Here is a 22,621-nt window from a genome sequence, read left to right on the forward strand (position 1 = left end):
ATAATAATAATAATAATAATAATAATACCAGGGTTTTCAAGAAAGGCCAAAGTTGAAGACGGGAAAGACGTGGACAAAGGAAAGAAAAGAGCAACATGGGCAACGAATGAAGAAGCACTGGGCAAAGATCAAAGCCCAGAGAAGACAGCTGAAATAACGTAGGCCGATACGAACAAAGAAGAAGAATCGTATGGCCTCAGCTATCATGTGCAGGCATTTTATTTTAACACCATCTAGGCTGCCTGTTTGTCAATTTCGACGTTTCGTTTTACTATACCAGATGGCAGAGTAAAATAAATCTATCTTGGGTGATCTATGGCTGAGTTTTTAGACATTTTGTCGGGTAAACATCAAGTAGATCACGAGAGAGCTTTTACATGCCGAGATCGTAGGACATGGAGTGTCAAATGGACATTAATACCGCCCTTCGAAAATCCAACTATTTCTACAGGATTTAAACCCACGACATTCTACCTCTCTTCCATACATGGAGCACATATCTGCAGGTTATCTGGCTGGGCTCCAGTCGGCCTGGTAAGCCAATTGGCTGTATGTGCCATGAAAACTTTTGTAGTTCGGATTCTACATAAACCCGAAGAGCCCGTGGCTGTGGTCACAGTGACGTAAAAACTACGAGCTTGCTTTCTGTTTTAATTTAACGTCGCACAAACAGATTTAGTGGCCAGGTGTGAAACTGAGAAGCTATGGTAAAACATCTCGTCGGACTGATGACGATGTAAATGCCGTTCAACTGATCATCAGCAAATTAAATACCGGTACGGTAAGTAGACAAGAACCTTTGAAGGTTGTTTTTTTTTTTTCAATTTGTTTTACGTCGCACCGACACAGATAGGTCTCATGGTGACGATGGAATAGGAAAAGCCTAGGAGTGGGAAGGAAACGGCCATGGCCTTAATCAAGGTACAGCCTCAGGATTTGTCTGGTGTGAAAATGGAAAACCGCGGAAAACCATCTTCAGGGCTGCTGACAGTGGGGCTCGAACCCACTCTCTCCTGGATTATAGCTCACAGCTGCGCGCCCCTAACCGCACGGCCAACTCGCCCAGTAACCCTTGAAGTAGTAGGGTAAATAAGAGATAGGATTCTAAAATTTATTTCGGTAAATTTCTATTTTATAAGTGGCTAGCTTTACCTACTCGCAGTACCGCTGGATATTTAACTCTTGTTTGCAAGACCAACGGTGAATTGGGTGGTCCTAGCCGCCTGAGTACAGGAGTATAATGGATTCGGTCAAGCAAGGGTAGAATAGGGAAATGTAGAAGACTTGTTGCACTGAGTCGATTTCGTGTCAACTTGGGAAGGGGAGGGAGCGAAGTGGTATTTTCACGTGTTACACACTAAGGCAGTCGCAGGAGGAATCTAGACTAATGAATGAGTGACGTCTGAAATTGTAAGTCACGTTACTATTGTTGGGATTCCACGCAAAACTGCAGGTCCCGTAACTATGATAACGATATATACAGTAAAGGTACAAGTTTCCTTCTTCTTGCTAAGAGGTATAGAAGCATATTAGGCCACATTGCAAGTTGCAATACATAATTAATTGCTATACCGATGATAATAATAATTAATAATAATGGTTTTATTTCTTTAACTATTTTATGATTTTTGGAGACGCCTAGGCAGTGGCGTGCACTGAATCCCATCCACCCCAGGGCTGCTGGGGTAAATAACTTTCTATTAACATTTTCTTATTATTCGTTAGAACGCTTTTTATAATTTTGAAAAACTGCAAACATATAAGCTAAGCCAAGTACAGCTGCCTCGACAATCCGCTCACACTACCGCAGTTCAGTTTCTCCAGCGTGCTGGGTTTCCTTGCCGGCGCGAAAGAGAGCTACCCCAGCGAAATTTAAGTCGCTGGATGATGACGCATGCACTTGAAGCTTCCTTGTCCTGGGAGGGGGGCGGAGCTGTGGGTCCACCCCGACAGCAGTTTACGGTGACAGGCCAGCTAGCTTAGGAAAGGCATGTTAGTTTTAATACTTGACACTCGAAGTGTTCAGCGCCACAAGAAAAATATCAACATGTAAACAGAATAGCCACTTGCACATCGTCTTGCTAAAAAAAAACAGCAGTTTATGAAATCAATTGTAATACAGAAGAATAAATTTAATTTTTGGATTTCGGAATGTATAAAGTTTTTTGAGCAATTAATTGATGGTACGTGTAGAATATGATTTCCGATAGCCTCAGAAAAACATGTTTGTTTTTTTTTGCTAGGGGCTTTACGTCGCACCGACACAGATAGGTCTTATGGCGACGATAGGATAGGAAAGGCCTAGGAGTTGGCCTTAATTAAGGTACAGCCCAAGCATTTGCCTGGTGTGAAAATGGGAAACCACGGAAAACCATCTTCAGGGCTGCCGATAGTGGGATTCGAACCTACTATCTCCCGGATGCAAGCTCACAGCCGCGCGCCTCTACGCGCACGGCCAACTCGCCCGGTCGAGAAAAACATTTAGGTTGCCCAATATGAACACGGAGTTAAGCGCGAAGTATAATAATTATGTATTTGGTTGTCTGCGATGCTGGTATATAATGAATTTTCGTAATGTTCCTCTTGGATTATAGGTGAAGTTTTCGCGAGTTCTGTGGCATTCTTCATTAATATCACGTGTGTTATACGTCGTGACGAATATTTTCCCTCGTTTGTCGTTGATGCACGTACACTCAGTAAGCGAGTGCAACTATAGAACTTCGGCGACGGTAAAATACCAGTTAAATTCTGCTTATTCAGTTTAGCTTAGGCTTTTTAAGTTGAAAACAAATAGTCCCAGTGTATGTTTGTGAAAACCATGTCTGTATTATCACGAAAAGTCACCGGGGTAAACTGTAAGTACATTGTTTAAAATCTGCTATGGTGTCGTCACTGCCGTGATTATCAATTTTGAAATATGTGCAAGTGTGTGGTTAAAAGTATTGTTGGAGATCTTTCTCAGGTAGACCTTTCCACGAAAAATGCAGCCTTATAAAATGGTAATGTCGACTTTACAAGAGTATAGTGGGGGCTACCATTGCTTACATTTTAAAATATTTTTGCAGCTGGGGTAACGAATGCGTTCACCGCGCACCACTGCGCCTAGGTGCCAGAATTTTGCTTCGAGATCGTTGTTTTACTTGCGGATAAATTTATAGACACGATGTTGGCAGATTTGAGGACCTTCAAATACCGCTGGACACAGCCGAGATCGAACCTGCCAACACTGGCTTCAAATGTCAGAGCTCTAAGCCACTCATTCCGGCAATGTAAATGTCCCTATCTATCTATCTATCTATCTATCTATCTATCTATCTATCTAGCTATCTATCTGCTTAGAAGTAGGGGCAATAACTGTCATTACCGAGCTCGATAGCTGCAGTCGCTTAAGTGCGGCCAGTGTCCAGTATTCGGGAGATAGTAGGTTCGAACCCCACTATCGGCAGCCCTGAAAATGGTTTTCCGTGGTTTCCCATTTTTACACCAGGCAAATGCTGGGGCTGTACCTTAATTAAGGCCACGGCCGATTCCTTCCCACTCCTAGCCATTTCCTGCCCCATCGTCGCCATAAGACCTATCTGAGTCGGTGCGACGTAAAGCAACTAGCAAAAAAACTGTTATTTATTTATACTTTATACAAACGTTTCAAATTGAGTGTTTACCGAGCTCGATAGCTGCAGTCGCTTAAGTGCGGCCAGTGTCCAATATTCGGGAGATAGTAGGTTCGAACCCCACTGTCGGCAGCCCTGAAAATGGTTTTCCGTGGTTTCCCATTTTCACACCAGGAAAATGCTGGGGCTGTACCTTATTTAAGGCCACAGCCGCTTCCTTCCAATTCCTAGCCCTTCCCTGTCCCAGCGTCGCCATAAAACCTATCTGTGTCGGTGCGACGTAAAGCAATTAGCAAAAAAAAATTGAGTGTTCCTTCATTTAAATGTAATTACATTATTTTAACTTCCTCTGTGATAACCTGGTTCAGTGATAAGGTATAATATTGGGTGAAGGAAATAGGTCCGCCATTGACACGCACTTTACACCCAAAAAAAATTGAAAGAAATGAAATAACTGGCATGATAAAGAAAAGTGGTCATTTGGCCTACTTTACCTAATACACGTTCAGAGCGTACCTAAGATCTCGTTTATGCTTTCTGTTGCAGAGTGAAGTCGAGGTTGAGGAGTTCCCCTCTCTGGCCCTCCCTCACTCCTAGACCTCCCCACCTCCCTCAGCTGACCGTGGTGTGCACAAGAGAAGACAGCGTGGTCGCAGTGGATTCCAGCCGCAACATCAAACAGCAGCGACGTTGTGGTACTCGGGGACCCTCGAATTTTGACCATCCACTTCTTCGCGCGGCACCTGTTGGATTTGTTCACGTTGTGTGCGACTAGTAGCAACTACTACAGTGGTCCAGCCAAATTTGTTTTCTTTCAAGAAGTCTTAAAAATTGTGTGAATATTTTGGCTGGAATAGATGACAATTTTTAAATTAATGCGAATGGATGTGATAATTAATAGCAACGACATCTTTATCTTTACAAGATTTTGTCGAGGCGTTACAGTTCGTGGTTTCTGTGAAACAATATTCAAACTTGATTTTAAAAACGTGATAGTGAATTCTTTTTAAAGTGAGTACGGTACGTCAAGACAGAAAGCAGAATCTACCGGAACATCAATACAAAATTTTATTTGGTTCATCTAAATAAGATCAGAAACACTGCAATTGGATATTTTATTTACAACCCCAAATTGTGACTGAACCATCAGAATATTTGTTAAATACGATATTCAAAGAAATATAATTTGGATTAGTGGCAACGTTTAAATATACATCTCGAAATTAGGAATATCAGGATATTTTTCTGATTTTTACTTTACAACTTAAAACATTCCAAATTCTGATAGTTAAAATACTCGAGTTTTAATCAAGAAAAATAATACATTTATTAAAATACAGTCAATAATTTTACGAAAGTGCAGAATTGTTTTTAATTCCTGTGTTAGGAGCACAAGCCGGTACAGGTGAAACTGCTTTGACTCTCGCGTGTTTTGTTTCCTGTGTGAACTATCAGCTGTTAAGATGGGGCTTCATAAGCAGTACCTGAAGGTAGGCCAGTCGGCGAAGAATCGCTTGTTCGGGATCAAACCTACGGCCAAATCACAAGTCAGTCAACAGGACAGCACATCTCCTCTCCAGATGCTTATCTCCGAACAGGGAAAAGTCAACCACCGTAAGTATACTCCTCTTTTACACACCTATCAGGCATTTTCCAAAAGTTTAGTGTGAAATAAGATACGTCATTACTTTGACATTCTTTTACAGTGCTGTCGCTTGCAAATAAGCGGAATAATCGTAAATATTGAACCAGCTACCAAAGGATACAAAGGAAATTTCTTTGCATGAAAACCAGCAAAATATTATACTCTGAGCGTGAAAGAAATTGTAATTGATAAGGTGACAAGTTGCGCATTCCTATTATTATTATTATTATTATTATTATTATTATTATTATTATTATTATTATTATTATTATTATTATTATTATTACCCCGTTTAGCATCCTGCTGACTTACGTTTAACCTCACAAATGTTAATGTTGAGTGGGACGGACAACACAAACATATTATCCAAAGCGTAGATATATTTTATCATTTATTCGTGTTCATGCATACTGATAAGGGAACTCCTAGGTTTATTTTGTATTCTATTAATGGAAGATTCGGTATTACTTTATATTTTACGGATCATTTGAGATTTGAACTCGTGAACTTTAACATGTTACTCTCATTACAAACGGCTACAATGGTCCATTTAGTTCAAAGTTTCTGTTTACGATATTGTTTATATCCTTTCTACTGTGACTATTAGTCTAGTAGTGTAATATCTATTTTGTGGCAAATTAGAACAAACTATCGATGCCTGTACATTTGTTACTTAATATACACAAAATATGAGTCTGTTGCCTTCCACGAACCCAATAACGAGAGAAATCGTTGACAAGGTCAATTATTATTATTATTATTATTATTATTATTATTATTATCATCATCATCGATGGTCCCCTGATAATGATCGGTTGACGAATTGTTATCCTATAATGTAGCCAATCGCTCTCGTTCCAAACGAGGCCCTTTATTAAACGCTAACTAGGCTGCATATAAATTTTAACAGCTGTACTTATCGACATTAAGTTTTACTTATGGAATATATGTATTAGAAACAAAAGACATTAAAGATACATAAGTATAACAAAGATCGTTTTTAATTGTAGAATATTCGAATAATTTGTACAATATTATCAGCAGAAATCTGACATAGCCTATAAATAAATTTAGATAATAAGTATGCTGCATTATTCTGTCCATATCACGCTTCATCAGTCAGCAGTTTGGAAGATTAAGGTCACTACTAGGCTTGAAGAAATGCTGTATTAAAAATTTGGTGCTCCCAAGTTTCATTCTTCATTATTAATACTTGATGTAATTCTTTGTAAACTTGGACCTCCTGGCTAAGATCAGAGAGCATTTAACTTTTATTATTATTATTATTATTATTATTATTATTATTATTATTATCGGGTGGAAAGGCCGCGCGTGTTAACGCGCTAAGGCTATGGAGGCAAGCTCTGCATTCGGGAGAAAAGATGGTTCGGGCCTCGCCGTCAACTGTCCTGAGAACTTTTCTATGGTTTGTAATTTATCTTGTAGGCAAATGTCGGCAGTTCCTGTTCAAACCCACAGCCGATTCCTCCCACCTTCGTACCCAATTTCATTCCCATCATTCATTTCATCTTCATTAGCACCTCAACTGACGTGACGTCAGGAAGGGCATCGGCCGCAAAAACATGCCGTATAATTTCATCTCACCTCATCTCCGACTCCGTGTCAGGAAATACGACTAAGAGACAGATATATTATTATTATTATTATTATTATTATTATTATTATTATTATTATTGTCCGGCTCCATGGATAAATGGTTAGCGTGCTGGCCTTTGAACACAGGGGTCTCGGGTTCGATTCCCGGCAGGGTCGGGAATTTTAACCATAATTAGTTAATTCCCTTGGCACGGGGACTGGGTATATGTGTCGTCTTCATCACTATTTCATCGTCATCGCGACGCGCAGGTCGCCTACGGGAGTCAAATCAAGAGACCTGCACCAGGCCTCTCCGTAAGCCACACACTATTATTATTATTATTATTATTATTATTATTATTATTATTATTATTATTATTATTATTATTATTATTATTATTATTGCAAGTTGCTTTACGTCGCATCGACACAGATAGATCTTACGGCGACGATGGGACAGGAAAGGGCTCGGAATGGGAAGGAAGCGTCCATGGCCTTAATTAAGGTACAGCCCCAGCATTTGCCTGGTGTGAAAATGGGAAACCACAGAAAACCATCTTCAGGGCTGCCGACAGTGGGGTTCGAACCCACTATCTCCCTAATACTGGATACTGGCCCCACTTAATCGACTGCGGCTGTCGAGATTATTATTATTATTATTATTATTATTATTATTATTATTATTATTATTATTATTTTATATATATATAAAATATGGAGTACGAACTATTGTGGACTTCCTGAAATCTTCAGTCCACATGGTATTTGCTAGAGAAATACTCTGTAGAGTACGATCTCATTAGGATGAAGGCAAAGGTAGCAGTTTCGAGGTATCCATCTACGAGTCCCAATGTTTTCCGTACATTTATATCGAGCCATATTTGTGTCTTCTCATCATTACACCATATTGTCATAATAGCTGCCACACTTTCGTTTCTCAGGGGTAACGATGCTGAATTTCTGTTTGTCAACGATAACATTGCAGCTATGCCTCGTTTCTGTAATCAAAGACTTTTAATACATGTTCAATTATATAGTACTAGAGACGTCAGAACTATGTAAACAATAGCCCCATGATGCAGAGGTAGTTTGTTCCTGTAATGGGGAAGCCCCAGGTACAATTCTTGGCTCATCCAAAGATCTTAATACCGGACTCAGGACTTAAACCTATTTTTCTGAGCCTCAAGAAATGAGAAAGAGCGGGCCCACACAGGAAAGCCTAGCATTACGGCTGAGGATGTAGTCAAGCTCACCACGTGATAGTCCAGTATCCGCAGGTCATATGGCTGGGCATCAGTCGTCTTGGCAGGACAAGACCTTTAACAGATAGTGTCTCCCACGGCTTTTCTCTTTGCGTAGAATACGTAATACGAAAGTGCGGAAGAGTTATTTGTTTCGCAAAATATTGTGACACATAGAGAATAAACTTCAAAATTATCGATAATGCTTTTGTGAGAATGAAGTGGCTGAGCTGGAGAAGAGTTATCGGGGGCGTTTCTACTGCTAGTCACAATCAAATTGGGGAGTTTTCACAACTTGCCACACTCTCCACTTGCGTTTGTATATTATCAGAAAAACTGTCTCTGTGGATTTCCCACATTAATAATAATGTTTTGCCGGGCTGAGTGGCTCAGACGTTTGAGGCACTGGCCTTCTGGCCTCAACTTGACAGGTTCGATCCTGGCTCAGTCCGGTGATATTTGAAGGTGCTTAAATACGTCAGCCTCGTGTCGGTAGATTTACTGGTACGTAAAAGAACTCATGCGGGAAGGGACCAAAGTCCGGCATCTCGGTGTCTCCCAAAACTGTAAAAGTAGTTAGTGGGACGTTAAGTAGATAACATTATTATTATTATAAATATTAATGCTTAATTATTGGAATAATTGATCTGCGCTTAGGTATCGTGTAATGCGATTCCCCAAAGAGCACTCTGTTTCAAATATGTAGCATATCGCTAAAATCTGTCATAACAACTTGAAGAATCAGGAAGGCTGTGACTGAGCGAGCGTATTAGTAAAGTATCTTGCAGTGAACCTCCATGCCATGATAGTTGTTGTTTTGTCTTTTGTTTAACCTATTCATGTTCCTTGTCAATTGAAAAGGTATTTAAAATAAGATAGGCTTACACGCGGTGCTAATATACAGTCCTCAAATTGAAGCGGAGTCAATTGCATATGGTTTCAATGTGAAGGCAGCGGAGTATCGTGGGGCGGGTTCCGCGCTGCCGGATCCACTGCCAAGCACATATATTGCCCCAGTGCTTGAAATCTGAACTTAAATGTTCTAAGCTTCACGAAAACGCATTTCAATCTACATTATTTACCCATCCAAGCTCTCGCCACTCTACGTGGTACAAATATAGATTTAACTTTCGCCCGTAACATTGAAGTCGATCTCTTTCCATTTGTACGTTACTTTTCATGTCATATACTATAAGTTAACTTTGTCTTGAAGATGTGTCAATTTGTTTAGAATTAAGAAATGAAATATCAACAGTAAAATTTCAAACCTATACTTGCAGTCACGACCCCGACACTGCCCTGTTCCATTTTCTTGCTATATAAACACTACATTCAGGCAATCTGAAACAAGTATACAGGGCTAGTAACAATTGTAAAAATCCCAGACTCATTTAATCCAGAATAACAACCTCTTATTTGTTCTGAAATCTGTCGGGGATTAATAATAGAGTACAGAGCACATCCGATTGCTTTCTCTAACAGATAAGGACGCAGTCGACTAACTGTTGAAATTATCTCAAGACAGTTGAGAAACTATGCCAACGGTTGTTCGTTTATGACCTTATTAGAGAATAAAGTATTATTAATAGATGCAGAGAAGACAACTCGAAATACAGTAACTTAAATTACATGGAGAATATCGCTCTTTTTTTAATCATAGAACAAAAATGTCGAGGCTATTGCAGACGTGTTACCATCCAGAAATGTTCTATTACTATTATTATTATTATTATTTAGTATAATCAAATTTTTCAATACCAAACCTTCAAAATTCAGACCGATAGAGCAACAGAATAATTAGTAACGATGCCTGTTCATACGTTCTCGTCTCCAACACCTAGGTATCGTTAATTCCTATATTCAATAGCAGTGATCTACTGAATGTGTAATAAATTTAAAGTTACAATAAATTCACCAAGTACTGTAATTATGCACTTACCTCAACTTGACCGTTATGTTTGTAAACGTCTGGAACGCTTTTCGGGCGTTATGTATAACATTAAGAATTTTGGTTCTTGGAACAAGGAAGACGCTACCACTAGGTCGTGCGTTCCTAATTTATTTTGAACAAAACCCAAAGTAAATTAGGTAATCAACTTGTGTTGCCTATACCTATGTTTTGAAGTTAAACAGATTTAAATAATATATAAGCGCAGAAACTATTTAGACCTATCCTTATATAGATGTTTAATTTTTCGTGTACATTAACATGGAGTCTTAATCGTAATTATAGGAAGATGTGACTGTTAGTACACTGGACAATGAATAGTATTAATAGAAAATTTAAATATTTTATAAACTGATATAACATTACTTCACTATGATACTGGGCCTTGCGGCAGTGCTAAAAGGAGTTCAGACCACGATCGTAGCTTTGGAAACCAGGATCTCAAGTAGTGTTGTATTTGTAGTTTGTTCCTGTTCTTAGTTTTGTAATATATTTTTCGTCTTCTTCTTTCTTTTTCTTTCAGCAATTTGTTAGGGGTCGGCACCTGATGTAGAATTTGGTCCAGTTTTACGGCCAATTACCCCTCCCGACGCTAATCCTATGTGCAGGGATGTATTGACTATTGTGTGTTACTGTGGTCGTTGGTAGTGTGGTGTGTTATTTGTAGATGAAAGGAAGTGTGTTATGACGAACGCAGATACCCAGGTCCTGAGCCATAGGGAATAATCATACGAATTTAAAATCTAGGCCCGAATGGGAAACGAACCCGGGACCAATGAACCGAAGGCCACGCTGGCTATTCAATAACTGAGCTAGTCTTTTGCGACAGAGAGTAAATAACTTACACGAAATACTTCAACATGTTGTGTTTTACGTGTTTTAAATTACACTGACATATGTCTCAGTCGTTACCCAGACATAAAGGACCCCAACATCAAGATTAGTGATATCATTTCGCTTATTGATCGTTGTGGTATCTAACGTGTTCTGCTCATCGTACTGGCCAGTCATTCTGTAATGTAGAATATGAAGTCATAACGTTACAAAGAATATGTACTATGTGTCTCTTTCTGGATATTATATGTCTCTGACGGACTATACATCAAGGTCGCCACTACTGTATGCGTAACAACGCCCAGATGACGAGCGATTCCCACACTTGATGTTTCTTCGTAACCTGGTTGATTATCGTCGAAGATCATTAGTGATGCATACTATTGTATGTAAGAAGTGTATTACTGTGGTTTCTAGTAGTAGTAGTAGTAGTAGTAGTGTCCATTTTCCTTGAATATTGATATGTAAAGGGGTTCGAACTACTTAATGAAAATGAAATGTCGTATGGCTTTTAGTGCCGGGATATCCCAGGACGGGTTCGGCTCGCCAGGTGCAGGTCTTTCTATTTGACTCCCATAGGCGACCTGCGCGTCGTGATGAGGATGAAATGATGATGAAGACAACATATATACCCAGCTCCCGTGCCATTGGAATTAACCAATTAAGGTTAAAATCCCCGACCCGGCCGGGAATCGAACCCGGGACCCTCTGAACCGAAGGCCAGTACGCTGACCGTTCAGCCAACGAGTCGGACACTACTTAATGATCTCATCGAATAGATCTGATGTATCACAATAATTTTTAACATATATATGTTAATATTAATTCTCAAAATGAGACCACTTTTAAAATTTAATTTACGGCAACGAGGAGATAGGAAAGGGCTAGGAGTGAGAAGGAAGCGACCGTGGCCTTAAGATACAGCTTCAGCATTTGCCTGGTGTAAAATGGGAAACCACGGAAAATCTTCAGGGCTACCGACAATGGTGTTCGAATCCACTATCTCCCGAATGTAAGCTGACAGCTGCGCGACCCAAACCACGTGACCACTCGTTCGGTAAACTGAGAAACCATGTGCGATAAGTTAATGTATTTACTTCCACTTCAACTTTTTCGGTTTTCGGAGACATCGAGCCAGAATTTTCTCTCGCCGTAGTTCTCTTGGGTGCCAATACTCCTACCGTCACAGTGTTGGAGCATACACTACCTCAAATTAAATATCAATTGACTGAGCCGGGATTGAACTCGCCAGCTTCAGCTAAAAAGATCAGCGCTATACCTTCCCAACTACTCGACTTCTTCTTCTTCTTCTTCTTCTTCTTCTTCTTCTTATTATTATTATTATTATTATTATTATTATTATTATTATTATTATTATTATTATTATTATTATTATTATTAGCTGGCTCCTTGAATGAATAGTGTGCTGGTAATCTGTTTGGAGGGCCCCGGATTCGATTTCCGGTCGCACAGAGGATTTAAATTTAGTATACTTAATTCCTCCGATTCATGAAATGAATGTTTGTGTTCGTCTTAATATACACACTTCATCCACACACAACACAACAAAATACGCTACTAAGCACTACAGAAACACGTAATAGTGAATACATCCCTCCACATTTAGTTGGAGTCAGGACGGGGGTCCGGCCTTGAGATTAAAGCGAGGAAGATTATTATTATTATTATTATTATTATTATTATTATTATTATTATTATTATTATTATTATTATTATTATTATTATTATTGCCAACGGCCAGACCATGTTGAATACATCGGTTCCCGTCCGATGACCACAGTTAAGCAACATTGGGCGTTGTCAGTACTTGAATGGGTGACCGCTTGGGAACACCTCGTTCCGTTGGCTCAGTTCCCTTATTGCCGGCTCCGCGGTGTAGGGGTAGCGTGTCTGCCTCTTACCCGGAAGCACCGGATTCGATTACCGGACAGGTCAGGGATTTTTACCTGAACCTGAGGCTGTTTCGAGGTCCACTCAGCCTACGTGATTAGAATTGATAAGCTATCTGACGGTGAGATAGCGGCCCCGGTCAAGAGCAGCCGAGAGGGTTTGTCGTGCTGACCACATGACAACTCGTAAACTGCAGGCCTTCGGGCTGAGCAGTGGTCGCATGGTAGGCCAAAGCCTTTCAGGGCTATAGTGCCATGGGGTTGGTATTATTATTATTATTATTATTATTATTATTATTATTATTATTATTATTATTATTATTATTATTATTATTATCGTGCTACAATACACACAGTTTCGAAGACACTGATATAATAAGTAAGGGTATCAAACCAATTACCATGCGAGTCCTGTTAATCTAGCAATAGCAAGCCGTCCACAAGTGCGGTCGGTACACTTGGTCGGAGAAAGTTTTCTCCTTAAAGTTTCAAAGGTTAGTCAACCTAGAGGCTGGCGAGCAGGTTTCTATTAGGAAATCAGGTAGCAGATAATTGTCAGGAGAAGAAACTGTCTCTGTTCAATACATGTTCAGCAACAAGCGGGAAGAATTCTAGTTACATCTGCGAAAGGTGAAGTGTATTCCAGCAGCGGTAAGGAGGTCATGACATAGGCCCTACTTGACTGGATAATCTGGGAATATCTGCTTTTCTCAAGAAATTACATTTGCTATGCAATAGGAACAGAAAAGTCGCATTCAGTTAATCATACCTTGAAGTAGGTTTATGTTAACACCTCCACTTTTTTTTTTTTTGTACCGGTAGATGTTTTTTTTTTTCTTCCTGGCCTTTTCACATTCATTCAGGTTGACACTTGATGTGGGTTTGACCAAGTTTTATGGCCGGAAGCCCTTCTTCATACCAGCCCTATGCACAGGATGCTATCACTATTGCATGTTCCTGTGGTGGTTGATAGTCTGTTGTGTTGTATGTGAATGATGAGAAGTGTATTAAGACAATCCCTAACATCCAGTCCCCAAGCCAGGCAAATTAACCACACGCAGTTAAAATTCCCTGCCTGGCCAGGAATCGAACCCACGACTTTCTGAATGAAGACCAGTACGCTTACCATTCTATGAAAGAGCCGAAATTATACATGATATATATTAAGATACAATTATAATTTAGTCCGTGCACTTCAAATATTTGCCTTATATTTCATGTTTATATCTAATTAAGTTTTTAAAAAGGGGAATGTAGGTTCTGACCAATTTTTGTCCCTGTTACGATATAATGGGAAACTGGCTGAACAGAAATGATCCAAATTAAGTAAATGTACTGATGACCGGATTGTGTATTAGGCTGTTTACTATTTGATTTGATTACAATGGCGTAGCAGTATTAAGAAGGCTAAAACTATAAATGATAAATTTCTCCCGTAATCTTTTTTTTTGCTAGCGGCTTTACGTCGCACCGACACAGATAGGTCTTATGGCGACGATGGGATAGGAAAGGCCTAGGAGTTGGAAGGAAGCGGCCGTGGCCTTAATTAAGGTACAGCCCCAGCATTTGCCTGATGTGAAAATAGGAAACTACGGAAAACCATCTTCAGAGCTGCCGATAGTGGGATTCGAACCTACTATCTCCCGGATGCAAGCTCACAGCCGCGCGCCTCTACGCGCACGGCCAACTCGCCCGGTCCCGTAATCTTAGCTGTAGGCCTACTGCGAAACTGTGCGTAACGAAAGGTGTGCAAAACATGATTTGATGTATTTTATGTTTGATGCCTTGTTACCGTACTGGGAATAATTACTCAGATATTCGCGATTATTACATTTTTCATACCCACATAAAAAAATCACCGTAGATATTAGTTCTGTCTAAAACATATGTGAAGAAAAGGTGGTGGCGAAAATTCCATTTTATTATTATAATAATAATAATAATAATAATAATAATAATAATACTGTTATTGGCCTTACGGTTCCATTAACAACTTTTGCGGTTATCGGAGACGCCGAGGTGCCGGAATTTAGTCCCGCAGGTGATATTTTACGAGCCAGTAACTCTACTGAGACGAGACTGACGTATTTGAGCACCTTCATATACTACCGGGCTGAGCCAGGATTGAATCTGCCAAGTTGGGGTCAGAAGGCCAGCGCCACAACCGTCTGAGCCACTCAGCCTGGCAATTCAATCTTCAACCTTTCATTTCTTCTACGGATTTACCCTACGAACTATATTAAAGGAAATATTCTGTAATTTGGATTTTATTGATAACTCAACATTAATCGCAACACCCCCGAAGGACCATGGCCTACCAAGCGACCGCAGCACAGCCCGAAGGCTTGCAGATTACGAGTTGTGTGCACGACGGATCCTCTCAGCCGTTATTTTTTATTCTTGGCTTTCTAGACCGGGGCCGCTATCTCATCGTCAGATAGCTCCTCAATTTTAATCACGTAGGCTCATATGCAGGTAAAAATCCCTGACCTGGCCGGGAATCGAACCCGGGGCCTCCAGGTAAGAGGCAGGCGCGCTACCCCTACACTGCGGGGCCGGCTAACACTAAGCACCGCTGACAAGGAAATATTGCTCGGTTGTCATGGTAAGGACTTAGCTAGTAGAATGAGGGGGAGGAGGAAAGGGGGGGGGGGAAGAATCGTAAGAAGGTTAGAGGAAGGAAGGAAAGAAAGAAAGAAAGAAAGAAAGAAAGAATCCTCATGCCTTGGATGAAATAATAATAATAATAATAATAATAATAATAATAATGTCCGCCTCTGTGGTGTAGTGGTTAGTGTGATTAACTGCCACCCCGGGAGCCAGGGTTCGATTCCCGGCTCTGCGACGAAATTTGAAAAGTGGTACGAGGGCTGGAACGGGTTCCACTCAGCCTCAGGAGGTCAGCTGAGTAGAGGTGGGTTCGATTTCCACCTCAAACATGCACGAAGTGTTTTTTCGTAGTTTCCCACTTCTCCTCCAGGCAAATGTCGGGATGGTACCAAACTTAAGGCCGCCTGGGTGAGGTACTGGTCTCCTCCACAGTTGTATCCCACAACCCAATGTCTGACGCTCCAGGACACTGCCCTTGAGGTGGCAGAGGTGGGATGCCTCGCTGAGCCGGAGAAAAATATCAACCCTGGAGGGTAATCGAATTAAGACAGAAAGAAAAAGGAATAATAAATAATAATAATAATAATCGTATTGCCCCAGCTATCAACTGCAAGCATTTTAATTTGACACCATGTAGGCTGCCTGCCTGCGTGTCAATTAGGACGTCCTGTTTTTACACTAACAGACGGCATAGCAAACCGTATCTCTCTTGGGCGACCCAAGGAAGAGTTTGTAATTAATTTTGTCGGATAAATACCAGATGTGTTAGCAGAGATCTTTTACGTGCTGACATTCTACAACCTGTAGTGCCGAATGGACATTTTTTTCCGCCATTCACGAAACAGAGAAGTTTTTCCGCGTTTGAACCCGTAATTTTGAGATCCGAAGGCCAACAATCACTGATCCGCTGAAGGAGACAGATGTCTTAATATCGCTAACGCACAAGAAAATAGCGTGAAGTCCTACAACGTTTCAAGCCACTAAAACATCAACAATAACATTATACTGACTGTTGCTAGTTACGAGTACACTGTCCCTTCTGCTGCCATCTGTCCGTCCGTCCCTCCGTCCCTCCATCGGCACTGCTGTCATTAGACAAAGCTAACTCATCAACGTCGAGTATAACAGCCAGCGAATAAATATGGGACAGGCTTAGTCGACTGTGTGCAGTAAATATCATATTCCTACTGAGCTCGAAATATTATGTACTGTATATAAACCGCAAGGTTACACATCTGTGGCTCAGGAACTATAGGATGATAATAATGTTTCCCATCGGGTGGTAGTAGTAGTAGTAGTAGTAGTAGTAGTAGTAGTAGTAGTACAGTAAAATCTGTACAGTCGTTGATCTCTGTAACACGATCATCTGAGTTTATTGAGTCAATCTGAGTAGCTCAGACGGTAGTTGGCGCGTTCGTTCCTGGCTCATTCTGGTGGTATTTTAAGGTGCTCAAATACGCCAACCTAACTTCGACAAATTGACCGGCACAAAATAAAGTCCTACGGAACAAAATTCCAGCACCTCTACTTCTATGGAGACCAAAAGTAGTTGATCAGATTTTCCGGGAACCAGATTTATTTTTACTCTTGTTTTTCACGTTGCACGATTCGGACAAGACTTAGGCGACGATAGGAGAGGACAGGGCTAGGACTGAGGAGGAAACGACCGTGGCTCTAATTAAGGTACAGCGTCAACATTTGCCTGGTGTAAAAATGGGGAATCGCGGAAAAACTTTTTCAAGGCTGCCGACAGTGGGATTCGAACCCAGCATCTCCTCAATGCAAGCTGAGGGCTGCGTGACCGAAAACACGCACCCATCTCGTTCGGTAGGAATTTATTTTGGCGCATTTGTACATTTCTATATATGTTACCTCAAAATAACAGTTATTGTTGAAATTGCAGTCATTAGCCCTGCGTACGGACTACGTATGTAGTACAGACCTATGTTAACGTGGCGGCCTTTCAAGTGTGTACATTTGTACTACATTTCTTTTGACTTTGACGGAGTACAGGCGGCCGTAGATGAGCTACAGTCTCCGCCCTTACCCGGAATTTGAAAATAATATAAAACAGCGGGAAACAATTTCCACGATGATTCAAGCGAGGTTCGACAGGTTATCATCCACATCTATGCGGGTACTTGCTTTGCTGACCAGTATATTGACGCACTGAGCTCGATAGCTGCAGTCGCTTAAGTGCGGCCAGTATCCAGTATTCGGGACATAGTGGGTTCGAACCCCACTGTCGGCAGCTCTGAAAATGGTTTTCCGTGGTTTCCCATTTTCACAGCAGGCAAATGTTGGGGCTGTACCTTAATTAAGGCCACGGCCGCTTCCTTCCCAGTCCTAGCCCTATCCTGTCCCATCTTCGCCATAAGACATATCTGTGTCGGTGCGACGTAAAGCCAATAGCAATAATAATAATAATAATAATAATAATAAGTAGCTGTATTCAAGCCGTAAGCAGTTAAATTAATGACGCTTATAGCGTGTTCAAAAATTATATGGGAAATTAGTGAACGTGCACTGACAAGAATTTGAGCGTTCTTAGAAGTATTCTCCAGAATGGACTAGACACACTCTTGTCTCTCTCTCGGTCTCTGTCTGCCCCCACCCCTCTCTCTCTCTCTCTCTCTCTCTCTCACACACACATGTATATATATGAAATGTTTATTGTATCTAGTGTGTGACAGTTTCATTACCAGAAGAAGTAAGTTATGAGGAAATTCTATTATTTAATGCTGTACGAGGCGCTCTAGTCAGAATTGGCGATGTGATTGATGTCCTGATAAATTACAAAACGTGCGGTTCCATCAAGATGTGTTTGTACCTCAGCTCAGAGCCGATTACATCTCAAGGCTACTGCCTGTCTCATATCGTCCTGCCTGTGTCCATAACAGTGCAGTATGTGTTTGTAAACGTACAGGAATGTTGTGGAGTAATTGGACATGCTTTCCATTCCGTTAGACAATACTCTCTTTAACAACACTAGTACTCATCACATTCTAGTGATTGTAAAAACAAAGTCAGTAGCCGCGTACATGTTTACCTGCACAATGGTAGTACCACGAAAGGGAAGAAATTACTGTTCTATTAATGGTTTTTATATCATCCCTGCAGAATAAACTTAATATCTCTAATAAGAAATGTGCTTTGTTTAATTGCCGTTCATTCGACTAGCTCCGAAGATCTTCGCTATCCCTTCACTTTTTTACGAGTCTCAAATATCATTTCCTCATAGCCAAGTACTTAACTTGACCAGCATTATTTCGTAATCTGCACTGCCCAGTTTATTTGGAGCCAGTAGAAATGTAATGCATGATTGCAATCCTCCATACTGTCGAAATATTATCATAACGAGTATCATCCCAACGATATGTTGCAAATAATTGGTTCAGTGACTGTGTTACAACCTAGAATACCACACGATGTCACCAAGCTACCCATCAACCTTACACATCAGGAAGATTCTAGTTCAAGAACATACTATTGTCCACTTGAAATACGGTTTTTACCACAATCATCATCTTCATCAGATCAAAGAATGTATTCTAGCACGTGCGTGACATCTTTTTCGCAAGAGCTGAAACAATAAATAAATTGCACTCTTAGATGTGACTCTTGGATACCAAGTGTCAGTATAAAGACCGGGTAATTCTCGACTTTAATCTCTATCTGTCTCCAAACTACCGTAATTTTGATTAGACGCAAGGTTTTGTTCAGAAAATATACATCGTAATATACCACTACTATGACTTGGTCTCTAAAATATGTGCACTTACCCCTATATTTTAGGGGCTATATATATAATTCTTCTTTGCATTAATTAACTCTACACAGTTATTTATTTTATGATGTATTGTGAAATGTAGATACATATTATAGCAACCTACAGAAATGATTATTACATTGCTAGTGTTCTTTATGCTACAAATATAAAGTTAATAATATTTGTCATGGAAGGCACTTTTCACTCGCTGCGTAGCGTAGGTGATTAATCACCTCCTACGCAGAAAGCCGGTCGGCCTTTGAAAATATTTAGAGAACCATACCAATACAATCACTGCCATATTAAAAAATTAAAAAATATCAGTGCAAAATTCTCTATCACTCTGACTCTCTTAAAATCGACAGTAGTGAAACACATAGATTTTTATTATTGTTGTTCCTTATATATATATACAAATAAATAACTACATTATGTACTCTTATGCCTTCCAGAATTCAGTTTGCAAATCTCTGCGAATTAACTATACGCCACCACAATCCTCTACTTCTAATTTTCTCCGTGACCACGTGTGCTTCCACAGATCTTATCTTCAAATAATTAAAGGCTGAGTCTAACCAGCTGGGCTGAGTGGCTCAGACTGTTGAGGCACTGGCCTTCTGACCCCAACTTGGCAGGTTCGATCCTGGCTCAGTCCGGTGGTATTTGAAGGTGCTCAAATACGTCAGCCTCGTGTCGGGAGGGAACTAAATTCCGGCACCTCGGCGTCTCCGAAAACCGTAATATATATATATATATATAGCCGAGTTGATCATTCTCTTAGGTAAACTATCTTATATTCACCTCACCCCATCCACGGAAACCAATTTATATGCACAACTTCATCCATAGATTTCATTCCCAACTTAGCATTTATCTCCTCATTCAATTTGCCTTCCTTCCACTGTTCCTACCTGTTTGTACCTATAATCCTTCTCGCCACCTTTATGTTTGTTACTTCCAACATGAATAAGATATTGTGAGTCCACCTAAAATTTAAATTTCGTACAGAAGAATCGGTCTGGAGACAAATCATTTTAAATACAATCTCGTTGGAGAGCTCGCTTCATATTTACAGAACACCATTTATCGCAACTGCCAGCTTACAGTATCATTATTATTATTATTATTATTATTATTATTATTATTAACTATGATTTTTTTCTGAATGAATCTGATCAAGCGTAATCGTTTAACTATAAAATACCTGTTGTTTTAGGACAGAGGCGGTTGGAGATAACCATAGCAACATTGTGTACGGGCAGCGTATGAAACCTACATACAGTAATACTTAGGTTTTGTATGTGGGTGCTGTTCAGATAAGAAGACAAAAAGAAGAAAACTGCCGTGACCTCCGAAGACACGCAGAGTAGCATTATACTCAATGTCAATAATCAGTTCTGCTCGGTAGTCAAGCACTCGAACACGACATAACAGAATCCTTCGCATCACCACACTGAGGTCGTTCTGTTGCCCCACGTATGGGACTAGAATAGGTCGTGATTACCAAACATGTAAACCTACTGCGTCTATCAGATCACTCTGATACCAAGTGGTATTACGGTGTTAGTACTGGTTGTGCATTTATAATTAACTGAGGCCAGTACAGGGAAGGAAGCGCCCATCCTGTGTAAGTTCACAACAATTTGTGCAGAACTGGAAAAGAAAACAATAATAAATGAGTTCCCACTTTAGGTCAGTTTGATATCCTTCCACAGAGCCAAGTTCGTCCAGTCTTCAGATTCTTAAACCTAATTTACACTATACCAGTCAGCGTGACAGTTGAGGTTGTCACTTGCCAGTCTCGCTGGAAACGAACAACCAGGTGTAGTTACGGGACGAGCCAGCGTGCCAGCAGTGTCTAGGCCAGTGAAATCAAACGTGTTTGAACTGACTAGTGACTGGCATTCCCCACCACTAATTTCGAAGCCCAAGCCAGAGATTGGCGTCGTATGAACCTCCCCTAGGAATGACTTTCCTTATGAAAGATCTGGGTACGAAATAAAGCAATGATATCACTCAAATATCGGTTCCTGAAGATTAGAATAGCAAGTAGAATCTCTAATTTTGCTCTTGTTGACAGTGCATTGCGAGTTACATTATCAGAACCTTCAATAATTGGTGTTCTTAAACGATAGTTACTCAAGTTGGGACTCATCACAGCTTTACAGTATACTCCAGAGAATAATACAATTCTATGATACCTGCTGAAGTTCCAAGAGTTTCTATGTTTACGCATCCAGTCTCATGCCCGTAGTGTTTGTCCTTTTCTCCTTCTCAGTCAACAGTTCCAATAAGTCATCACACAGCAAAGTAAAGGATCTTAAGGTTTGTTCGTAGAACGAATCCGTGATAGTTCGATTTATCGTCCATATGCGCATGCGTGGTTGGCAACTAGTTTGAAATATGACGAGCTAATTTCCACTACGAATGGAAGTGGTTGGAAAGGTCTGCTGTTTTGAACCAACGTGTTTTGTATTCTGTAAGCTTCAGAAATTAATTAGGATTTTTTCTAAACTTCAGGTTTTAAAATTGATAAACACGGTAAGATAACAACGTAGTATTAGTTTAAAGTCTGAATATACAGGCTGTACTTAGACATAAATACAGAAGTGGGTTATATTTATATTTTCATATTTGGTAAATTTTACTTATTTTGTAAGGTTACTTCAGCAACTAATTACGGCCGTGAAGTAATTCTCAGGTCAGTTATGAAACGAACATAGATGGCAGCGGGTATGCGCGCGCATATTCTGACTCGCTGACTGAAAGAGTTTTCGTCCAGGATCAGAAACTGTTCCAACGGTTTGCTGATGGCTTCCAACAGTTTGAAAAGTTTGTACGAACAACACGTTAGTAGTCAGCAACTCTGGTGATCGCTACTACGAACGCGAATTTGAATGTGCGCATGCGTCTGATAGATGGCAACAGTTTCTGACTGTACTACGAACAAAGCTTTAATTGCCTTTTGAAATAAAGCTCCTCTCTCCTCGGACAATGTTATAAGGTTCAGCTGGATGGCAAGTCCTTAGACTGTCTTAGCTAGCAGTGGCGCCATACAAACGGTGATGGACGATCTATTTCCAATCACTCGACACCAGTCGCACATCCAGCGACTGCCCGACTAGCAGGCCACTCACTCCCATCGTGCAAATTACGCTTTACATACATTCATTCGAAACTAGCTCTTTTGAAAGACGTAGCCCAACTAATGACTCAGATTTTAAGAGTTGGTATATTCCACAACCCTGCTGCAATTAATACTACGAAAATAACATTTAAATAACTTTCTCACCACTCGTTAAAAGACTTCCCTTTGCCATGAAGCTTTATTAAACGGTCCCACATTCCCGCTTCAGGAACTCAACAAGATGGCAACGCGTGCATGTTGTTCGCTCAATTTCTGATTAAGTAAAAGGGATTGCTTAAGTTGGACTAATTTTGCAGTAGTTTTACGTGT

At 40.4% G+C, this 22,621-nt stretch overlaps 1 protein-coding gene and 1 pseudogene across 1 annotated transcript in view; both read left to right on the forward strand.

Moving 5' to 3' along the window:
• Positions 1 to 22,621, forward strand: part of dsb (debris buster) — a 455,386-nt gene that overhangs the window by 83,005 nt on the left and 349,760 nt on the right. Inside the window, exon 2 of the mRNA XM_067134853.2 lies at positions 4,158 to 5,225. Within this exon, the coding sequence (XP_066990954.2) occupies positions 5,075 to 5,225 (151 nt within the window). The 5' untranslated portion in view covers positions 4,158 to 5,074. The remainder of the gene's footprint in view (positions 1 to 4,157; positions 5,226 to 22,621) is intronic.
• On the forward strand, positions 12,626 to 12,744 carry LOC136858876 (5S ribosomal RNA; annotated as a pseudogene).

Source organism: Anabrus simplex, chromosome 1, assembly GCF_040414725.1.
Source record: "Anabrus simplex isolate iqAnaSimp1 chromosome 1, ASM4041472v1, whole genome shotgun sequence".
Taxonomy (NCBI): Eukaryota; Metazoa; Arthropoda; class Insecta; order Orthoptera; family Tettigoniidae; genus Anabrus; species Anabrus simplex.